Source organism: Chiloscyllium punctatum, chromosome 11, assembly GCF_047496795.1.
Source record: "Chiloscyllium punctatum isolate Juve2018m chromosome 11, sChiPun1.3, whole genome shotgun sequence".
Classification (NCBI taxonomy): Eukaryota; Metazoa; Chordata; class Chondrichthyes; order Orectolobiformes; family Hemiscylliidae; genus Chiloscyllium; species Chiloscyllium punctatum.
This window is the reverse complement of record NC_092749.1, coordinates 109,745,745-109,769,764: the sequence shown is the minus strand read 5'-3', so window position 1 is coordinate 109,769,764 and position 24,020 is coordinate 109,745,745. Positions and strand designations below refer to the sequence as shown.

The 24,020-nt window shown below is 41.8% G+C and overlaps 1 protein-coding gene across 1 annotated transcript in view; it reads right to left on the bottom strand.

The window, feature by feature from the left end:
• sptlc3 (serine palmitoyltransferase, long chain base subunit 3) overlaps positions 1 to 24,020 on the bottom strand; it is a 121,484-nt gene that overhangs the window by 29,406 nt on the left and 68,058 nt on the right. Inside the window, exons 5-6 of the mRNA XM_072581512.1 lie at positions 21,900 to 22,024; positions 16,497 to 16,590 (exon numbers count right to left, since the gene is read on the bottom strand). Coding sequence (XP_072437613.1) covers positions 16,497 to 16,590; positions 21,900 to 22,024 — 219 coding nt within the window. The remainder of the gene's footprint in view (positions 1 to 16,496; positions 16,591 to 21,899; positions 22,025 to 24,020) is intronic.

The window sequence follows — 24,020 nt, the reverse complement described above, 5'->3', positions numbered from 1 at the left end:
TGCAGCACTGTGGAACCAATCATACACTATTCCATTTTCATCCATATATTTATCCAAATGTCCTTAAAGTTGGCGAATCAATTATTTTTTTTTCTATGGAAGAGAAAGCAGAAACCTGTTGCACTATAACCTGGTATTGTGTGATTTTTAAAACAATATTACAAGAGGATACCCTTTAAATCAGCACTACAAAGTAGTTAGAGATATGATAGGTTTCAAGCTCATGCAGAGGCAGGGTGAGAGTGTGGGGGATGGGAGAGACCAAATAGAAGGGCAGTGGTAAGGTGGAAGGCAGGGGAGATTAAATGACAAGAGGTAGCACTAGGCAAAAGATAGGACAATAATGAAAGGCAGAAAGCAGAATCAACAGCTGCTGATTAGAAAAAATAGAGGGCAAGTAGCTATGATCTGAAATTGTTGAACTCAAGTGCCTTTTTCATAGCCAACACTGTCACTGCAGCTTCAGGAGATGTGGCTATGTCACTGGTCACACCCACAGTGAGCTGATGCTCTCTGATCTCAATCACATGTCAACTTCTTTGGAGGCACATTTCTTTGAGTGGTATTACTATCAGATTTCACTTGAAGCACAGAAAGAAATTGAAGTGATTTTCTCAGAACAGTGGTGAAATGACCTGTCAAACTGTCTCCCTCTGCACTATAACAATTCCAAGGGGGGCATGGGATCAGGAAGTAGGACTGATCACAATCCCATCACCCACAGATGGCAAACTTAAAAATCACAACACGAGGTTCTAATCCAATGGGTTTATTTGGAAGCACTATCTTTCGGAGCACTGCTCCTTCATCAGGTGGTTGTGGAGAAGACCATAAGATATAGAATTTATAGCAAAAGATTACAGTGTCATATAGCTCAAATGATATATTGAACAAAGCTGGGTTGTTATTAAGTCTTTCATCTTTTCAGATGGTTGCAGTTTTCATTAGTGTGTAAATCCCAGAATTTCTTTTAAGTCACCTTCTGGAGATAACTTAAGGCTTTATAACTGATGGCAGTGATCTTAAGGTCAGATTTGACATGCTTTCTACCACAGTGACATTCGTCAGTCACACCTATCAAAACCTCAGACAGCAGTGTTTGCAAATTCAACTTCCTGTAGCTCAATGTGTAGCACACAATCCTTTTGAGTCAGGACAATGTGATCTTCAAGTCCCACTCCAGAGACTTCAGTTAGAGATAAAATTGGTTTACAGCAAGGAGTAGTAGGATAAGGGCAAAACATTGTTGGACCTAGAGAGGAAATTATGTGAGGGTTAGGTGGATTAGCCACAGGAAATGTCAAATTATAGGTTTAAGGTAGGGAGGTGATTCTGGGTGGGATGCTCTTCAGAGGGTTGGTATTGATTCAATGGGTTGAATGGCATACTTCCACCACTGTTAGGATTCTATGAAAAGTCTGTGACAGAGTCAAAGACAGGAGAGACTGAGGCACAGAAATGTTGCCTTTCCACTTGTCACAAGCCTTCCTTGTCCTCCCGCAACCCCTATCCTTGTTCAAAATATCAACTTGAAATGTTAATTCTGTTTCTCTTTGCACAGAGGTTGCCAGACTTCTGCAACATTTTTGCTTCTATTTCAAATTTCAAGAATCCAAAGTATTTTTCTTTGCAACTTCTCCCCAGTGTTCTGGGCCGATATTCACCCCTCAATCCACACCACAATGATCTGATCATTAGCTCATCACTGTTTGTGGGAGCTTGCAGTGGACTGATTGGCTGCCACGATTCTTACATTGGGATAGTGTCTGAAAACTTCAAAGAAACATCATTGGTTGGAGACTAAATTAGCTCGAAGGTAGGACACAGAGTGGTGGTGGGAGGGTTCCTTTTCGGACTGGAGGCCTGTGATTAGAGATTTGCTGCAAAGGCTCAGTGGTGGGTCCACTGCTTTTTGTCACTTAAGTAACTGATTTGGATGCGAATGTAGGAAGCGTAGTTAGCAATTTTGCAGATGACACCAAACTTGGTGGTGTAGTGGGCAGTGAAGAAGGTCACCTCAAAGTACAACCAGACCTTGATCAGATGGACCAATGGGCCGAAGAGTGGTAGATGGAATTTTATGTAGACAAATGTGAGGTGCTACACTTTGGAAAGGCAAATCAGGTTAGAACTTAAACACATAATGCTAAGGTCCTAGGGTGCGTTACTGAACAAAGAGATCTTGGAGTGCAGGTTCCTTGGAAGTGGAGTAAATAGTGTAATGAAGGCAGTGTTTGGTATGCTTGCCTTTATTGGTCAGTGCCTTGTTTATCGGAGTTGGGAGGTTATTCTATGACTGTACATGACATTGGCTGGCCATTTTTGGAATACTGCATTCAATTCTGTTCTCTCTGCTATAGGGGGTTGTAAAACTTGACAGGGTTAAAAAAACATTTACAACAATGTTGCCAGGGTTGGAGGGATTGAGTAGAGGCTGAATAGATTGGGGCTAGATTGAGGATGAGAGGTGACCTTATAGAGGTTTATAAAATGAGGGGCATGGATAAGGTGAAACGCCAAGGTATTTTCCTCATGGTCGGGCAGTCCAAAACTAGACAGCATAGATTTAAGGTAAGAGGGGAAAGATTTAAAAAGGAACCTAAGGGGCAACTTTTCCGTATAGAGGGTGGTGCGTGTATGGAATGAGCTACCAGGAGAAATGGTGGAGGCTTGTACAATGACAACATTTAAAAGGCTTTTGGATGGTAATACTAATGGGAAGGGTTTAGAGGGATATGGGCCAAATAGATATCTGGTCAGCATGGACGAGTTGAACCAAAGGTCTGTTTCCGTGCTGTGTAGCTCTATGACTCTAAGCACTTTGGGACAAATGGAAGTCATAAAAAATGCTACCTATTGTAGACTTTTAACAACCTATCCTCCAACTTTCCTCCCCAATTAATTACATTAATTGTTGGGTTCAAGTCCACTAAGCAACTTGATTGTGTATCAAAATGTACTTCCTTCACCATTAAGCTTTGTGAATATTTCATGTCACGGCGCAGAACGGAATGATCTCCAGTTTCATTCCAGGAAACTTCACTTGGCAATTCCAAAAACTGACTTTCATAATTCATCTTCGAAAATGTTTCTTGTTTGGTATGTGAATACCTGCAAAATTACATGCAATATGAGCCCAAAATCCCATTAAATTTCACTTAATCATCATCTCTTCTTTGCTGACCTACATTGACTCATTGTCCGACACCACCTTGATTTTAAAAACCTCAAGTTTATTTTTGAAATCCATCTGAGACCTCGCCCCGAACTATCTCTGTAATCCTCTTTAGCAATTGTGCTGTTATATCTTGCTCCTCTAATTCCGGCCTCTTGAGCATCCCCTGTCTTAATTGTTCTACCATTGTTGGATGCAATGGTAGCTGCTTGGCTACTTTGGAACTCGCCTCTTAAACCTGTTTTCTCCTTTATAGATATTTCTCAAAACCATTGACTCAGTTTTTGGTCGCCTCTCCTACTTTCTTCGAACCCTGCAACACTCAGTCAGGTTTTGCTTGTTGAGCATGTTTCTCATGTTAAAAAAGGTTGAATAAATCCAAATTATTTTTATTGTGAATATGGAAGATCATCTCAAAAGCAAAGTATTGCAGATCCTGGAGATCTAAACTAGAAACAGGAAGTACCAGAGAAGGTCAGCAGGTCTGGTTGCCCTGTGGGGAGACACAGACAGATCATCTCTTTGATAATCATCAAAAAAATTGTGAAAACGGGACACTGAGCTGGTTAACGGCTTATATTTTGCAGCCAGTTTTTCAGGAAATGTCTATCCTGTAAGCATCACTTATAAACCAATTAGAATATTAGAATATTATTATTTTTTGCACACTTTGTGACTAGATTCAACTGAAAGAAAAAAAGAAATTTTCCATTCACAATCTTGTGCAAGTCAAGTCAGGGAGAAATTAGTTGTCACATAAATGAATAATTTAAGTCATTTGGGCTTACTTCAGCATTCCTCTTGACAATATGATCATCTCCCATCATTATTATATTCCTTACATTAAAGTCCTGCTTCAGTCTAGACTGGAAAGGTGAGGTGACTTAAGCAGGCTGAAGTGTGTCTCAACTAACATCACTGTAGGAGGTGTCCTCCAGCAGTTGTAAGACAAGATCTATCCCCAACACAGAAGCCCCTGCCAAGACTAGCAGAGCGCTCCCTTTCTCTGCCAAATCTGAATATCAATTCATAGTGTGCCTTTAACTCGCCTCACCCACTTCCATTCAATGTTTTGTGTTGTAACTGCTTAATCTGCACCATGTCTAGCCAGTCCTGCTACATTCCTTTCCATGCAATGAGTAATTTTGACATCTTATACATCTACAAGCGTTTTCATACTGGAGAAGGAATAATTTATTCACCTCTGAATGCCTGTAAACCTGCTGTTGCTTTAGCCTCGTCAGAATCCCTATTTTATCTTGAGTAAAGAGGAATTCTATATCCTTGTGAGATGTTGATTGCAAACAGAGTAGGCAACCCAAACATCTTCTGTTAACTTGAATAAGCTAGAGGAAAACTGCAAAGATACATGAGCAATTTTAGGTTACTCTCTCATACCAACACGCCCAGTTTAATTAGGGCGGGCTGGGGCAGGCAATGGTCTTGTATGTTTTTTTTTGAAAAAGGCAAACACAATTGGAAAGAGAAACCTCATATCTTAATGGTTTCCCTTGGAGCTGATTATTTCGATGCACTCCTGACTGCTCGCCCCCTCACCACTCTACATAAACCTGACCTCACCCAAAACCCTGCAGCCCCGTATCCTAATTTGCTTCAAGAACCATTCAATCATCACCTCTTGACAGAGCATAGAACAGGAGGGGCATCAGGCGGAACAACTGGCTGAGGCCTCTGTGCTTAGGCCAGAATCAATCTAAAATGTAATGTGATATCATGGCACATCAGGAGGTTTTTAGGACAGATAACTAAAATCTTGGTCAAAGGAGATAGTTTTGAAGGAGTGCCTTAAAGGAAGTAAACGAGATAGAGTGTGTTTTAAGACCCAAGAAATAGTAACAGGAGTAGGCCAATCAGCCCCTTAAGTCTGCTCCACCATTCAGTAGGATCATGGCTGATCCGACACACTAATCCACTTGGCCTGTATTTTCCACAAAACCCTTGATTCCTCTACTGATCAACAATCTATCTCAACCTTAAGAATACACAAAGACTCTGCCCCCACAGCTCTCTGTGGCAAGGAGTTCCAAAGACAACTTCTGAGAAATTGGTACTCCTTTATTCTGAGACAATGCCCTCTGGTCCTGGACTCTCCCAGGAGGGGAAACATCCTCTCACTATCAAGATTAAGACATTTACCCTTAAGAATTCCATGTGTTTCAACAGGATCATCTGTCCTTCTAAACTCCAGTGAGTACTGGGAGAAAGTAAGGACTGGAGAATCAGAGTTGAAAAACATGGTGCTGGAAAAGCACAGGAGGTCAAGCAGCATCCAATGAACAGGTGAATCAATGCTTCTTATGCCTGAAACATCGATTCTGTTGCTCCTCGAAGCTGCCTGAACTGCTATGTTCTTCCAGCACCACTAATCCAGTATTTGGTTTTCAGCATCTGCAGTCATTGTTTTTACCTTGAGTACAGTCCCACCCTGTTTAACCTTTGCTCATAAGACAATCCCTCAATAGCAGTGATCCTCAAACTTTTTTGAACTGCTTCCAATGAAATAACATATTTTCTTAAAATAAATGTACGAAAAGTACTCAGTACCTCAGATGTGATCTCACCAGCATGTTCTACAGCCACAGTAAGACCAGCCTACTCTTATACTTCAACCCCCTTGAAATAAGGGTCAACATTCCATTAGCCTTGCTTACAGTGGTGTTGGAAAAGCACAGCGGGTCAGGCAGCATTCAAGGAGTAGAAAAATCGATATTTCGGGCAAAAGCCCTTCATCAGGAAGAGTTCCTGATGAAGGGCATTTGCCCGAAATATCGATTTTCCTGCTCCTTGAATGTTGCCTGATCTATGCTTTTCCAGCACCACTCTAATCTTGACCCTAATCTCCAACATCTGCAGTACCCACCTCCACCTAATCCATTAGCCTTCCTGATTACTCACTGTTCCTCTATGCTAGCTTTGTATTTCATATACAAGTAACCTCCCCAAGTTCTTTCATGTTGTAGCTTTTTGCAGTTTTGGTCGATTTAAACAATATTCTTTTGTTCTCCCTATTTTCCCACATTATAGTCCATTTACCAAAATGTTTGCCCACTTACTTAACCTATTGATATCTCCCTGTAAAATGTTTGCACCCCTGTCACAACCTGCCTTTCCAATTATTTTTGTGTTGTCTGCAAATTTGTTGTGATCCCAGCACTAATCCCTGTGGAACCCCACTGGTCACCAACCTGAAAAAGAACCCCTTACCCCACTCACTGACTGCCCATTAGTCAATTCTCTATTCATGCCAATATACTAGCTCCAACATCATGGACTCTTCTTTTGTGACTTAACCTTTTGTGAATTACCTAGTCGAACACTTTCTGGAAGTCCAAATACAACACAGTAAATGATTCTCCACTATCCACGCTGGTTGAGACTTACTAATTTATTCTAGTTTTTTGAGGAAGATATGATTTCCCTTTCATGAAGTAATTTGACTCTGCTTGATTAGAATATTTCCAAATGTGCTATTACTTCCATAACCATGGATTCCAATAACTTTTCAAACAATAGATATTAGGCTAATCAGCCTGTAGTTACCTGCTTTCTGCCTCCCTCCCTTTTTGAATCAGATTAGCAGTTTTCCACGCCTCTGGTATTTTTCCAGAATCCGATGATTTTTAGAAAATTACAATCAATATATTCACTACCTCTGTACCTAACTCTTTGATGATCCTAGGATGTAAGCCATCAGGGCCATGGGTTTAAGTGCATTTAGTGCTGGAGAATGTCTAGAGGAGTTTTAGAACAGAGTATAAAACATAGAACAAATCTTCTCAAAACTAGCTAACATAGAACAGTACAGGCCCTTCAGCTCTCGATGTTGTGCCAACCTTTTATCCTACTCTAAGATCAAACTAACCGACATACCCTTCATTTTACAATCATCCATGTGCCTATCCAAGAGTCGCTTAGATGTCTCTAAGGTATCTGACTGTACTACCACCGCTGGCAGTGCATTCCACGCACCCACCACTCTGTATAATGAGCTGACCTCCGACATCTCCCCTAAACGTTCCTCCAATCACCTTAACATTATGCCCCCTCGTGTTAGCCATTTCTGCCCTGGGAAAAAAGTCTTTGACTATTCACTCTATCTATGCCTCTCATCATCTTATACACCTCTATCAAGCTAAAAAGTCCTTCTCCTCCTCCTCCTCACTTGAGAGAGAATAGCCATTATCAGACGAGCTTGCACTCTCATCTGATGTATCCAAGCTTCTCATAGAAGGTTCATGCTCATTGTCGCCTTCTGAGCTCAACATCTGGGCATAATTTGTAAAACAAAAACAGAAAAAACCGAATGACAGTGTGTGCCCAAAAGCAGTGTGTTGACGCTTCTTGCAATGCCGGAGGCAGAAGAGACACAGCTACCAGACGTAGGAGTCACCGAGTATACTCGTTTCTAGCTGAGAAGGGCCCAGAAATGCCAAGAATTGACGTATAAACTCGTCTGTGGCTGTTTTTGAAATTATATGTTTTAGACAAGTTTACTCGTCGCACTCTGAAAAAGACAAATTGGGTGAAGACAAATTAACTCGTCTTTGCCGGGTAAGGGGTTTAAAACTCAATACCCCTATAAATGAAAGCCAACACACTGTACGCCTTAACAACCCTGTCAACCTGAGCGGCAACTTTGAGGGATCTATGGACATGGACCCCAAGATCCCTCTGTTCCTCCACACTGCCAAGAATCCTGCCTTTAATCTGCATTCAAATTCCAAAATGAAACACATCACACTTTTCCAGGTTGAACTCCATCTGCCACTTGTCAGCCCAGTTCTGCATCCTAAGTAGACGGCAGGAGGCTAGAGAACACAGCACGCCAGACAGCATCAGATGGTGGAGAAGTCGACGTTTTGGGTGTAACCCCTCACTTCCTGTAGTAACCTTGGGTGTATCCTGTCTGGCCCAGGGGACTTATCTATCCAAATGTTTCAGCACATCCTCCTTCTTAACATCAACCTATTTGACACTGTCCTCACAAACATCAAGGTGCTTCTCAGTTGTGAATACTACAAAGTATTCATTAAGGACCTCCCCTACTTCCTCTGACTCCAGGCACAAGTTTCCTCTACTATCCCTGATCAGCCCTACCCTCACTCTGACCATCCTCTTGTTCATCACGTAAGTGTAGAATGCCTAAGGGTTTTCCTTAATCCCACCTTCTCAAGCTTTTTCATGGCCCCTTCCAGCTCTCAAGTCCATTCTTCAGTTCTTTCCTGGTTACCTTATAACGCTCTAGAGCCCTGTCTGATCCTTACTACCTCAATCTTAAGTAAGCTTCCTTCTTCCTCTTGACTAGATTTTCCACGTCCCTTGTGACCCAAGATTCCTTTGACCTACCATCCCTTCCTTGCCTCAATGGGACAAACCTATCCAGCACTATCAGTAAATGCTCCCTAAACAACCCCCACATTCTGGCATGCATTTCAGAGAACATCTGTTCCCAATTTTGGCACCCCTCCCTTACTTCCCCCTCCCCCATTTAAATACTTTTCCCAATCATCTGCTCCTATAGTAAAGGTCAGGGAGTTGTGATCACTATCACCGAAACGCTCTCCCACCAAGAGATCTGACACCTGGCCTGGTTCATTGCCAAGCACCAAATCCAATAAGGTCTCCCTTCTAGTCAGCCTACCTACATAGAGTCAGGAATCCTTCCTGGACACAGCTGACAAAAACTCCTCCATCCAAACTATCTGAACTAAGGAGGGTCCAATCAATATTAGGGAAGTTAAAGTCACCCATGACAACAACCCTGTTACTTCTGCACCTTTCAAAAATCTGCCTCCTAATCTGCTCCTGTGTCTATTACTACTGGGAGGTCTATACAAAACTCCCAATAAAGTGACTGCCCCTTTCCTGTTTCTGATTTCCACCCATACTGACTCTGTAGATAAACCCTCCTCGATGACCTCCCTTTCTGCAGGTATGATACTATTCCTGATTAGCAATGCCACTCCCTCACCTCTTACCTCCTCCTCTATTCCTTTTGAAACATCTAAACCCTGGAACATCCAGCAACAATTCCTGCCCCTGTGATATCCAAGTCTCCATAATGGCCATATCATAATTCCAAGAATTGATCCATGCTCTAAATTCATCACCTTATTCCTGATATTTCTTGTGTTAAAATAGACACACTTCAACCCATCACACTGACTGAACCTTTGCCCTATCAACTGTCTATCCCTTCTCACAGACTCCCTGCACATTGTATCTGGCTGTTCATTAGCTATTCCATCCTCAGATGGGTAGTTCGTTTCCACACCCCTGCCAAACGAGTTTAAACCTTCCTGAAGAGCTCCAGCAAACCTCCCGCCCAGTACCCCTCCAGTTCAGGTGCAACTCATCTTTCTTGTACAAGTCCCATCTTCCTCATGAAGATAACCCAATGATCCACATATCTGATGCCTTCCCTCTTACACCAGCCCTGGAGCCACGTGTTCTTTTGCACTCGTTCTATGTTCTGAGCCTTACTAGCTCGTGGTACTGATAGTAATCCAGAGATTACTATTCTGCTCGTCCTGCCTTTTAGCTTCCAACCTAACTCCCTATATTCTCTTTTCAAGTCCTCATCATTTTTCCGAGCTATGTCATTGGTACTGGCGTGTATCATGACTTCTGGCTGCTCTATCTCCTCCTTTAGAGATCCTGTAGACTTGATCAGAGAGATCCCTTACCTTCGCACTGGGGGGTGGGGGGGTGGGGAGGTGGTGGCAAAATACCATCCGGGAGTCTCGTCCGTGACCACCGAATCTCCTATCTGTTCCTCTCACTTTTGAAACTCCATTACTATCGCTCTCCTATTCTCCCCTCTTCCTTTTTGAGCCACAGAGCCAGACTACATGCCAGGGACTTTGTTGCTGAGGCTTGCCCCGGTAGGTCATTCCCCCACCCCCCTTACAGTATCCAAAATGGTATACTTTTGTTGAGGGGGAATACCACATAGGGTCCCTGCACTGTCTGTCTATTCTTGTTCCCTTTCCCTTTCCTGGCTGTCACCTAGCTACCTTTATCCTGTAACAAAGGTGTGAAAGCTTCCCTAGAACTCTTCTGTATTACCCCCTCAGCTTCCTGAATGATCCAGTTCCCTAACATGGTCTGTTAACAAGAATGATCCAGAAATGAGTGCTTGAGTGAGTGTGTGAGTGAGAGTAATTTCACTGAAGCTGACAGAATATGGAGAGGCCTGGACAGAGTAGACATGGAGATGATGTTCCCACTACAGAAGAGACAAGGATCAGAGAACCCAGCCTTAGGTAAAGGGACAATCTTTTAGAACGGAGATGAGGAGGAATTTCTTTGGCCAGAGGGTGGTGAATCTGTGGAGCTCAAGCTCATTGATGCAGAAGGCTATGGAGTCACTGAGTGTATTTAAGACAGAGATAGATATGTTCTTGATTAGCAAAGAGATTAAGGGTTATTCGAGAAGGCAGGAGAACTTAGTGCTAGTCATGAATGAATGAATGAATGAATGAAGTGCAGACTCAATAGACCTAAATTTGCTCCAATATCTTATAGTCTTATGTAATTTAGCCTCCTTAATTTGTCTAATACTACTTCTCTAGTGATGGTAGCTAATTCCTTCCTTGTATTCTTTGGTATTAATGGAATGCTTCAAGTATCCTCCTCTTTAATGACTGATGCAAAATATGTGTTCAACTCCTCTGCCATTTCCTTGTTCCCAAAAACAACCAGATTAATTTTCTAAGGGATTACATTCACTTTAACCTCCTGCTTCTTTTTTAAGAAAACTCTCATCAGCTTCTATATTGCTGCTCATTTGCCCACATAGGCTTTTTTCTTCAGTAGCTTTTCAATCTTTCTTTGCTGGATTCTGAATTTCACCCAGCCTTCAGGGCTCTCCCTGACTTTGGCCTCGTTATATGCTTTTTCTTTCAACCTAATACTCTCCTTAACTCCCTTACTCAGTCATGTTTAGGAAAAGAATTCAATTTGGGGGTTCAGGCAGTTGAAGGCACTCAGCTATTGCACTCCAACCATGAAGCAATTGAAATCAGGAATCGGTGCTGAGAACTTGGAGGAAATGGGTAGCTACACAAAGCGATTTGGGAACAGTGGCAATGTTTCTTGCACATCTATTTCCGGGCATGCCTCATTTAAGTATTACACAGCAGTGTGGCATACAGAATTTAATAGGCTGCAAAATGAACCAGAATCAGTTAGTCAGTCTGTGGCTACATTTTGGGAAGGCAATCAATTCCTTTGATGTGTTCATGGTAGATTGACAAACACTGAGGTGCGAACACACCTTACAATTATAAAGTGCAGTGCCAGCACAATGTTAAACTTTACAGTCCTCTGTTGTTGACAACTGGCAAATAAATAAGGTCTTCATAGAAGGTAGAATTTCAGATTCAGCTACATAATCTGGATTTATTAATTGAACTGTTTACACATAATACTAAAATACAAATGTGAGAAAAGTCAAAGTCTTGATGAACACACTAAACTACCACATTCCCATCCCTTTAAAAGGAAAGGACTTAATCCTGAAACTTCTTGAAATTCTCATTATGTTCTCTTTTAATTGCGCAGTGAAATCAGAAATGAAGTCAGCACTCAGTAATGGTGTTATGCAATGGGGAAAGACAACAAGCGACCACTAAATCTGGCATTTGGAATTATGTACCAGTTTGTGGTTAGGCCAGGAGACTGGCTGAACTTGCACTGGATCTACAATTAGATTGCCCTCTCAAATGGTCAGTAAGTACAGAACAAACGATTCATCTTCTGCTTAGATTATAGCGAATACTGTCTGAAAAGTTTGTATACATGTCACTGCCCCAGTACTATGTTAACTAAATCATTTTCGAGCGGAGACCAAAGCAATAACATACTTCCAAGAAAGCTTGCACATATGATAAAGAACTAGTTTTTTTGATTTGTTCTATTCTTTATGACTTACAGAAGTAGCATTGGAGGTTGGTGGAAAGGAATACAGTCACCAAATTGTTGTTAAACTAAACCAAGTCTGCACCCCTCTATGTGGTAAGTTTGCTGCCACCATCTTGGTATAGGGATCCAATGTGGTTGAGGAAAACCAATTATCTGTAATAGGCTTTTATCGTTGAGACATAACTGATTGCACATTAGCAACTAGTTACAGCACTGAAATAGACATTGTTACAGAGATTGAGGAGGAGCTAGATATAAGGTCTCATTCCTTTAGGATCCTAAACTGCTCTGCCCAGAGGTCATGTGGCATCTGAATGACTGGTGCTTCTGGCACTCCTCAGTATTAGACCTTTCAGATCCTTATACAATAAACAACCTCAGAGTATTAGTTTCCAGTTATAATTCAGCAAAGCATTAAAATCAGACTACTTTGACATAACTCAAGTAACCAACCCTTTTCCTCCACCCTGGCTAACTCTTCAGTTAGCAAAAACTGTCTGAAATGTCGCACTTTACAATCCCAAAGTGAGAACTAGAGGTTGTTTATTTGAAAGGTGCTGTTAGAAAGAGCTTTGGAGAATTGCTGCAGAGGTTTATATATTTGGTATATATCACTGCCATTGTGTGCTGATGGTGAAGGAAGTGAACATTGAAGATGGTGGATGGGGAGCAAATCAAGTGAGCTATTTTATCCTGGATGGTGTCAAGCTCAAGTGTTGTTGGAGTTGCACTTATCCAGACAAGTGGGACGCATTCCATCATGCACCTGTCTTGTATATTGTAGATGGTGGGACATACTTTGGGGAGTCAAAAGGTGAGTCAAAGTGCATAATTCCTCGCCTTTGACCTACTGTTATAGCCACAAATTATATGGCAGGTTCCATTTCAGTATCTAGGTCAATCATAACCCCCAGGATGTTAATAGCATGTTCTGTTCATCTGAGCACAGGTTGCTGTGCTTATGTTTTACACAAAATTGACAACACTTCCACGATATACTGATAATTCAACATAGGAAAATATTTCACAGGGGCTTCTATAAACCAAATTTGATTGAACCACACAAGGACAATTGATCAAAAACTTGGTCCCAAGCTCTGGCATGTCCTTTCTAAATCTTCCACCTCTCTACCTTTTTCTTTAAAAGAATATTTGGTCAACTGCCCTAGTATCTGGAAGTGTCAAAGTTTGCTTGATAACTTTTCAGATGTTTTTACAGGCAGTTTGCTATGTTAGGGGTGCTGTGTAAATAAGTAGTTATTGTCGTCTAAGCCGTTTTTGTAATTATAAAATGAACAACGCAGATATGTTACCTTGCTTGTTGGCAAAGCAATGAGGCCCATGCCAGTGACTAAAGGACAAATAAGAGAAACCAAAAAGAAAGCTGGTTTTATTTAAAATGAATAGCCATAACTCGAAAGATTGTGTTAGGAAGGAGCAACCAAAACAGTAATAAAAGAAAAGATAGGAGTTTCAGGGTTTTGAAAAAAAAAACAAATCAGACATGCACGTTTCCATTCTTAGATCCCTGCAAAGTTGGCCTGGTTATATAATCATTAATTTGGCCAACCAGTTGATATACTACTCCAGGTGGCCTCCACAGTAACAAAAACACCACCTACAGAAGTAATGTAGCAGCACAAAATGATATACCACAGTAGCCAGTGGGATTGTGATGGACCTGCACTGCTGACTCGTGTTCAAGACTGGCATGGCAACCAAATTAAAAAATATCTTCAAATCTGCGAGTAAACACCATAGAATCAAGAGAATGTATAGGACAGAGAGGAGGACATTTAGCCCATTACGTTAGACCCCACTACTTTTGAGCAGCAATCCCATTAATCCCAAAGAGGAACTGTTGGAAAATTGGAATGAATCTCTCAATTGATGTTAACTATACTATTCATGTGAACAGTGATGCCTTAAGCTTGTGAAGATGGTGATACAGTGGTAGTGTCACTGAAGTAACAACCCAGAAGTAGTTGGTGGAAATTTAATGAATAATTCTGGAATATAAGGCTGATGGTAACTGTGACTCACTTAAAAACCCCACTAACATCCTTACCTGATCTGGCCTACATGTCAGTCCAGACCCACAACAGCATGGTTGACTCTTAATAGCCCTCTGAATTGGCCTAGCAAGTCACTCAATTCAAGGGGAATTAGAGATGGGCAACAAATGCTGGCCTTGCTGTTAGGACCCACATTCAGTGAAACATAGAAAAATGAAACTTTTATGGGATTTGCTTTCCTTCATTCTTTGTAATTTGCTTCTATCTTGTGCAGACCCAAAATGAAGGTTTGAAGTGCCTAAGGAACTCACATCAGCCTGTCTAATAACTCACCTATAACATATACCATTATGATGCAAGACTTCAACATATTCATTCCCATGAAGGCTGCTCTTTATTATTTGTTCAATAGATTTTCACAAGTTCAGCGCTCCAGGTTACAATCTACCACCTGGCTTTGGAACCTCTGTTTGCATGTCTGCATGTTTGAAATGGGATCCTAAGGGTGTATATACTATCACACCGGCTCTAAAATCAGCTAAAGACAACTTTAGGAAAGACTGCAGGAGGAATTCCCATCCCTCACTGGCAAATGACTTGGCAATGCTGCAAGTGCATGCCTTAACTTGATTAAAAATTTACAGAGTTGCTCAACAGCTCCACCAAGGCTGGAATGCAACTCAATTTTCATTCATGTAAACAAATGGCATGATAATAAAGAATGTGAATATTGTTTGAATCTTGCACCTTTTTAGAATTACCCAAGAACTTATGGATCCTGTGGTTCCCAGTGACTTTCTTTGAGATTGGCTCTCCAATGTGTTTCCCTTTCCAAGCATCCTTGCCAGAGAAAGCTGCTTGAAGGCAGCACTGGGTAGCAAATCAGAACCACTTGAAGGACTAATCGGTGACTATATGCTGTTGCTTCAGGGATCTTAGTGGCATCAGGTTTCCATCCTCCCCACAGGGGCACTGACACCTCCTTTAAACACTACCCCAACTTTGTCCTCAGGACACTGGAGTCAGAGGGTGATGCCACTTACTAGCTCTCCCCCACAACAACACTGGCCATTTTTCATTTATAATTTTCTACAGTCTGACAGAGAGCCTTGTTCTTTCCTAAGCTTCTTCAGTAGTACTCATTTGGCCATTCCCAGGAAGTGCAGCAGTAGGAGACAGAGTGATTCAGTAGCAGTTGAGTGGACCTACTCCATAGATACTGCCATAAATGGGAACTTCCACAATGCCAATCCTAGTCTCCACCTCATCTTCAGTATAGTGACATCAGCCATGCAGCTTGCCCTGGTCACTGACGTCCCGTTGAGGGGGTTTGGTGGTGGTGCGGGGGGGGGCAAGAAGAGATGTGGAATACCATTCCTTTTGATAAGGGTAATTATTGGCAAAAAGTTTTCCTTGTGAAAGAGGGGTTAGTAACTAAAAGAGATACATTTAAAGCAATGGACCTAAACACCTGGCGCAAGTTGAGGAAAAGGCTTTTTGTTTTCAAAGTGAATTGATGTGATCTGAAAAGAGTTGACTGAATAGATGGTGAAACACAGATCCACAGAAAGTCAACAGAGAATCAGATAAATAGTCAAAGGGAGCAAAAGAATTACAGGACGATGGAAGAAATAGAGTCACAGACCTAACCGGACAACTCAATACAAGCATAATAGGCTGAATTCCATGATTCTATACAAGCCATAAATCTAACCCAAGCCCACGTGAAGCTGAACAATGTTTAAAGATACTTGACCTGTAACACTGATAATTTAAGAATAACTAATTCTTGAAATTATAATCACTGCACCATGCCCTTGATTCTGAAGTTCATTGATTCCCTACAAACCAAAAATCAAACCTCTGCATTTTCACAACATGGGAATTGGGAGCAGGAATAGGCCGTTTGGCCCCTCAAGCCACCTCCGTCACTCAGTAAGATTACGGTTAATCTGAAGATGGTCTCAACTCCACCTTCTTGCACACCCTTGATAACCTTGGACTTGTTGGTTTGTCAAACTCTGCCATGAAAATATTCAACGGCCCATCTCCACTGCTCCCTGGTGGGTTAAAAAAAAATTCCACAGACTCATGACCCATGGAGATACAATTTCTCAATTTTCACCTTAAATTGGTGATTATTTAGTTTTAAATTGTATCCACAAGTGGAAACATCATCTCAGTACACCCTGTCAAGACTCATCAGGATCTACAGTGCCTCAATAGAGATTACCTCTAATTCTTCTAAACTCAAATTGATTCAGGCCCAAACTGTCAACCTTTCCTCGTAAGGTAATTCTTTCATCGCAGGTTCAGTCAGATGTATCAGGTGTAAAGACCGACGCAATGCCAGTACTCACTGTTGTGTTTAAATACTCGGATGATGGCTCCCGACAAACGAGCACCCAGGATAAGAGAAGTGTGGTTCAACTCATCGCTCAGAATTAGGCAGCCCTGCATAGAAAGACATTGAAAAGGTGTAACATCCTGGAGCTTACAATCAATTGACTGCTTCACTTCTGTTTTAAAATTGCTTCAGTCACACATTGTACAAATTTTAGATTTGGACAAAAACGATTTCTGTCTTCTCCACGAATCTTTGCTGGCTAAGTAGAATTGATTAGATTGGATTACTTACACTGTGGAAACAGGCCCTTCGGCCCAACAAGTCCACACCGCCCCGCCGAAGCGCAACCCACCCATAACCCTACATCTACTCCTCACCTAACACTACGGACAATTTAGCATGGTCAATTCACCTGACCTGCACATCTTTGGGCTGTGGGAGGAAACCGGAGCACCCGGAGGAAACCCATGCAGACACGGGGAGAATGTGCAAACTCCACACAGAGTGTCGCCTGAGGCAGGAATTGAACCTGGGTCTCTGGCACTGTGAGGCAGCAGTGCTAACCACTGTGCCATCGTGCCGCAAAGTTCTGAACATTCATGAGTGATATATTCAAGACAGAAATGATTTTCAAAAATTAAATAACCTTAATCCTCCTTGGTTCCTTATCATATAATTTGTGAAATACTGGAAACTTTGGTTTTTCAGTGATTATGAAGCATGTAGGGGCTTGCATACTATATTCGAAGATTAATGTTAATGTGATTCAAACTGATGAGTTTAATTTGGATAAATGTGAGGTATTGTATTTTGGTAAAATAAACAAAGGCAAGACTTATACAATTAAAAGCAGGGTCTTGGGTAGTGTTGTAGAATAGAGACACCTCGAGGCTCAGATACATGATTCTTTGAAATCTGCATCACATATAGATAGGGTGGTTAAGAAGGTGTTTAGCACGCTTGTCTTTGTGACTTTGAGTATAGGAGCTGGGATTACATTGAAGTTGTACAGGATGTTGGGGAGTCCTCTTCTGGTGTACTGTGTTCAGTTCTGGTCTCTCGGTTATAGAAAGGATATTAAGGCGAGGGTTCAGAAGAGATTTAACAGAATGTTGCTGGGAATGGAGGGTTTGGATTACAAGGAGGGGCTGGATGGACTGGTACATTTTTCATTGGAGCGTAGGATGTTAAGAGATGACCAATAGAGGTTTATTAAATCACGAGGGGTTTAGATAAGGCAAATGATGGGTGCCTTTTCCCAAGGGTGGGGAATTTTAAGACTAGGGGCATATTTTTAAGATGAGAGGAGAAAGATTTAAAAAAGACAAGAACTGCCAATTTTTTTTGAACAGTGGTTTGTGTGTGGAATGAACTTCCAGAGAAAGTGATGAATGCAGGTACAGTTATTACATTTTAAAGACATTTAGATAAGTATACAAATAAGCAAGGTTTGGAGGGACATGGGCCAAGCACAGGCAGATGGGACTAGTTTAGTTTGGGATTGTGGTCAGCATAGACTAATTGGACCAAAGGGTCAGTTTCTGTCCTGAATGACACTGATGATAATGATAACCTTTTTCTATTCTTGATGAGGCAAACATTAGCAATACCCCATTTCTTCTTGACTAAATTCCAATTTCTTACGCTCAATGGCATTACCATTGCTGAACCGCTCCACCATCAACAATCCGGGGGTCACACAAACAGAACTGGACCATAGAAATACCATGGCTATAAGAACTGGTCAGAGTTTGGGAATCCTGTGATAGCAGCTGTCTCCTCAATGTTTGTTCATCATCTACAAGGCACAACTCTTAAATGTGATGGAAACTCCACACTTGCCTGGATGAGTGCAACTCCAACAACATTCAAGGAAGCGCAATATAATTCAGGACCAAGCAACCGGTTGACCACCACCACATCCACGAACATTCGCTCCCCCCCACTACTGACACAGTAGCAGCAGTGTATATCTTATTCAAGGCACATTGAAGCAATTCACCAAGGCTCCTTAGAGAGCACCTTCCACACTCATGATTTCAACCAACCAGAAGGACAAGGGGCATTAGATACATGGGAACACCACCACCTGCAAGTTCCCCTCTAAGCCACATATCACTGTCACAGTCAAAATCCTGAAATTCTCTCCCTGTCAGCACTGTCAGTGTACCCATACCACATGAACTGCAACAGTTCAAGAAGTCAGTGCACCATTATATGCTTGAGGACAATTAGGGTTGGGGATAAATGCTGACCTTGACAGCGATGGCCTCACCTTATAAATTAATGTTTTAAAAAACTGCATATTGAGCGATGATGAGAATTGTCAATGGGGAGCAGGTGAATCGGAAGCTGTTTAGTGTTAACAACTGGAAGGACAAGTTGCCTCAAACTGATTACTCCGAGGAGACTTTTATTCTGTTGATTTGGGTCACATGGACAGCAGGTTCCACAACAGAGAACGAGGGGTGTGATTCTCCATCCAATAGGCGAGGTCCTCCTACGGGTAAATACTCTGCAGAGTAGACAGAGCTATTATCTGGCCTTTTGCCTGTTCTGCACCTGCTTTTGGAGAGGTCAATGTGCGCAGCGAGTACACCCAAAATAGATAAAGCTATCTTCCTTTGATGACAACATATCAAGGGTTGATGGGTTGTGGCTGGGTGATTTGGAATCAAAGTAAAGGATGGCAGAGACCTTAAATATTCACTGATTTTTCTGCTGTTATGTTTTCACTGGCTGGGCAGGGAAAATTTCCAGTGGAGCTGTTGTTTGTGTTTGTCAATGCGCCCCAAGAGACATGACTGCTTTAGAGAGGAATGAAGCACAGATTTAATATTAACTTCTCTTTATCAGAGGCCAGCTCAACTATTTGTATCGCCTTCTTTTAGGTATTTCAGTGGCAGTTTTGGAGTTTTCATACAAATTGCAACGTCTCCCTGCAGGAAAATCATCAATTCAATGGTGCTCCTTTCAAAAGAAAATTGACCAATTATGCTGAGAGTTTCATCAAATTGATTAATGACGACAACAACATCAATACATATTTTATCAAACATCTTTAAAGAAGTAAAGCATCCAAAGATGCTTCACTGGATCATTATAAAATGGCAGTACAACACCAATCTTATAAGGTGATATTAGGGCAGCTGGCCAAAATCTGTCAATGAGAACTGTCAAAAAGGAGAGAAACGAGATAGCGAAGCAGAGGTTAAGGGAGGGGTCTCCAAAACCTAGTGTCTGAGTAACTGAAGGCACACCAGCCAATAGCAAAGTGATTAAAATCAGGGATGCTTGAATGGTCAGAATTAGACGAGATCTCAGAAGGTTGTGGATTGAAATATGTTACAGAATTAGAGACGGATGGGTTCACAGAGGAAATTAGAAACATGGCTATGAACTTAAAAATCGATGTCCTGCTTAACAGGGAGCCGGTGTAAGTCATGAGCACACTTAATAGGGGAATGGAACGTGGGGTGTAAGTGTTTTAGATGAGATCAAATTTATGGGCAGAATGTGGGAGATCGGCCACTGCAAAAATCTAGTCGAGAGGTAACAATAGCATGAATGGCCTTTTTAGATGAGCTGAAACAGATGAAGCTGGGAGATTGTATGGATTAGGGGTAAACACAGTAGTAATGTCACTGGTTTAATAACCTGGAACTCTGGACTTGGGTTCAAATCCTACCATGTCAGATGGAAAAATCTGAAATTAAAGGCTAGTCTAATGGCGATCACGTAACCAATGTTTGTTGTAAGAAAACATCTGATTCACCAATGTCCTTTATGGAAGGAAATCTGCCTTCCTCACCCTTTCTGGTTTACATGGGACTCCAGACCAATAGCAATGTGGTTAATTATTAAAGGCCCTCAAATGACCGAGCAAGCCACTAGGTTCAAGGGCAATTAGGGAAGGATGGCAAATGCTGGCCTTACAAGTGACTACCACTTCCAGTAAAAGAAATTTTAAAAAGTGATCTGAACGCTGGTGCAAAATTGAAGTTAGTATCTCACCTCCGGGTCAAAGGTAACACCAAGGTTGTGAATGGAATCGCTTAATGTCACATTTTGCCAGGGAGGGGAAAAGAGTCAGTAATGAGGAAAAGGATTTTGGAGACGAGACCTGGATAGCGGATAAGCTGCCTGACAACTTAGAGTGTAGGGAAGGCTTAAGAGATGTGATGGAGAGGTAATTCTGGACATTCATTTTATTTATTCATTGCCTTTCACGTTTTTTTTTCCTGCGCAAATAGTGGTTCACAAGATCAGAAATATTGGCAGGAATAGGTCGTTCAGCCTATCAAGCCTGCTCTACAATTCAATAAGATCACTGCTGATCTGATTGCAGCCTTAACTTTCATGCCTGACATCATTCAACCCTCAACTCCCTTGAGGATAAATTACCACAGGATCTTTTACCTGAGGGAACTCAGTAAACATTTTCTCCAAAAGCGCAGAACCCTCTAAGCGCTGCAATGAAATCACAATTTTGGTACTCAAGCCCTGAAGAGGAACTTGAACTGGGAATCTTGCACAGGGAGTGTGCGCTGACTGAGCTATGAGTGACATTCATTCTTTTCTGCAGCAGAGTTTCACGGCACTGAATTTTCTCAGCATTTCACACCTCCAAATCCAGAGTGCATTAAAGTGGCTGCTGTGGTCACATTCTAGATTAGGAACTACCCCCCTGCTTCCAAATCCTACTACAAATCAAAGAATTTCTTTCTCTCTTTCTGGCCTTTTATATATTTCGAGTTTGGAGGTAATCACTGTATCTGATTTTAGAGTCAAATTATTAAGCAGACCTGACTAACTGTAAACTGGTGCCATTGAACCTAACTATGCATCTTCAATTATTTTGTAGTGGAGTTAGCATAATTCTCCTTGGAGGGAGGGGGGGGGGGGGCTGTAAATTAATTGCAATATTCATGACAGATTCCATTTCTCTTTTTCTTTACATTGGATCTTGGCCTAGAAACAGGTTAATCGTCTACTGTCTCTAGGGAAGATGCATTTACAACAGTGCACACGCTTAGCCTAAGGGGAACACTGATCATAGCTATTCTTGGGCTTCAACTCTACGCATCTCTCATATCCCTGAATTCCCTGAGACACAAAGTCATATATTCCAATTTTAAATTTATTCAACAGTGGAGACTCCATAAACCTCTGGGGCAGAGAACTCCAAAGACTCATTGTGAAAAGTAAGAGTGAAGATTTTTTTTACCTTTTTCTGAGACTGCACTCCTTTGTTTTAGATTGTCTAGCTAGGGGAAATAATCTGTCAGTGTCTACCCCAACAAGCACCTTCAGGAACTTCTGTGCTCCATTGAGAATGCCTCTCATTCTTCTAATCTCCAAAAAATTTAGACTGCAGAAGTAGATGTGGACCAGCACATAACAAGCAACAGCTCACCTTCCCAACTAGAGCTGGGATGTTCATTGAATTGGTTGCAAAGCCCATCCCGAACGTCATTGCTGCCTCTACACCCAAAAACTGGGCGACTAAACGCTCAAGCTGAATGTGTTTGTCAAGGTTGCCTGCAAAACAAATCAAAGACATCATTAAAATGTATAGTTTTCAAAGTAGTACCAACTACACAATGTAGTTGCGCAAAGCACGAGCCATTCCTGCAGCAAGTGTTTTATATCCAAGAATTTCTCGTCTGCCCAAGCAATGGGCACACCTGTACACCAAATGTGTAGAAATCCATGATCAAAAGGTTATACTGCAATGCCACTAAACCTTTTGGGTTGGGAGAGAAATAGAAAGGGGAAAAGAGAACATTTTTATCCCTCAATGAACAGCCCGATAGACTGCCAGATCATTGTCAAATTGCTGTTTGGGGAAACTGTAATTGACAAATTGACCTCCCCTGTTACAGCTGAGACCATACTTCAAAAAGCACTTCAGCAGCATATAACCCCATGAGACATCCTGATGTATCGAGTTTGGAGGTGCTATATAAATGAAAGTTGCTGTTGTTCTATTGCACTAACTCAACCATCTCACTTGGCCTAAAACCTAAATTTTTCCAATGGAGCCTCTTTTTAAACAGGATGTTCTGCAGTTTGTACTCAACGCTCCCAGGTCAGTACATTCAACAAAGCTCCAGGTGCCAAGCTGAATCTACACAGGGAGCCCACTGAACTTGAAGAATCCAGATTTCCAGGCAACTCAAAGAGAAACTATCAATTAAAGGCACTGTCACATCTTGAAAAAAAGTTCTTAAAGCCCCTGTAAAAAGACTCCAGTCAAGTGGGTACATTGGAGAGTTTGCAACAATTTTCCTTGAAGATGGTTGAGATGAGATCTGATAGAGGTGTTCAAATCATGAGGGGTCTGGACAGAGTAGTCAGGGAGAAATGGTTCTTGTTGGAGGAAGGATCGAGAAGCAGAGAAGACAGAGAAGAGATTGAGAAGACAGTCAGAAGCTTTTTCCCCAGGTACAACAGAGTGTTACAAGGGGACATAAATTTAAGGTGAAGGGTGGAAGGTATAGGGGAGATGTCAGGGGTGGGTCCTTTACCCAGAGAGTGGTGGGGGCATGGAATGCGCTGCCCGTGGGAGTGGTAGAGTCAGAATCATTGGCGACCTTTAAGCGGCATTTGGATAGGTACATGGATGGGTGCTTAATCTAGGTTAGAAGTTCGGCACAACATCGTGGGCCGAAGGGCCTGTTCTGTGCTGTATTGTTCTATGTTCTATGAGAAGATAATAGGCAAAAGAAGCAATGGTGAAAACATTTTCACTGAGTGAGCAATTAAGAATATGGAATGAACTGCCTGAGAGTATGGAGGAGGCATGTTCAGTTGAGATTATCAAGAGGAAATTGGATCATTACCTGAAAACGAAGATAGTTTAGAATTATGGAGAGAAAAATGGCGAATGGAATTAAGTGAGAGGCTTATTCGGAGAGCCAGCACTTACGCAATGGGCCAAATGTTCCCATTCTCTGTTGTAATAATTCATTGACATTGAAATCCATTTGTGGTTGCCACAAATATTGAATAGTGAGGGAACTAAGTTGTTACAAGAAAGAAAGGGGGAAGTAAAATGCAAACAAGGAACTGCAGGGAGAAGACAAAGGAACCTAACACCTAATCATATTTGATGACAGCTGTAGATAGAAGTAGGCCATTCAACCCTTTAGGCCTGTTTCACCATTCAACTTGATCATGCCTGATCTATACTTTGACTCTGTAAAAACAATGACTGCAAATGCTGGAAACCAGATTCTGGATTAGTGGTGCTGGAAAGCACAGTTCAGGCTGCTACTTGGATGCTGCCTGAACTGCTGTGCTCTTCCAGCACCACTAATCCAGAATATACTTTGACGCCACCTACCCTCCTTTGTTCTGTATCCCTTTACCCAGCTGAACAAAAGCCCATCTAAATTTTGAAATGTCCAATTAATCCTGACCATGTTATAAATGCTGGTCCCTTTAAGAATAAACCAGACCATGCTCCAGAGAAAAGAGAGAACAGCAGATGCTGACTGAAGCACATAATTACAGTGGGTCAGGAGGAACAGAG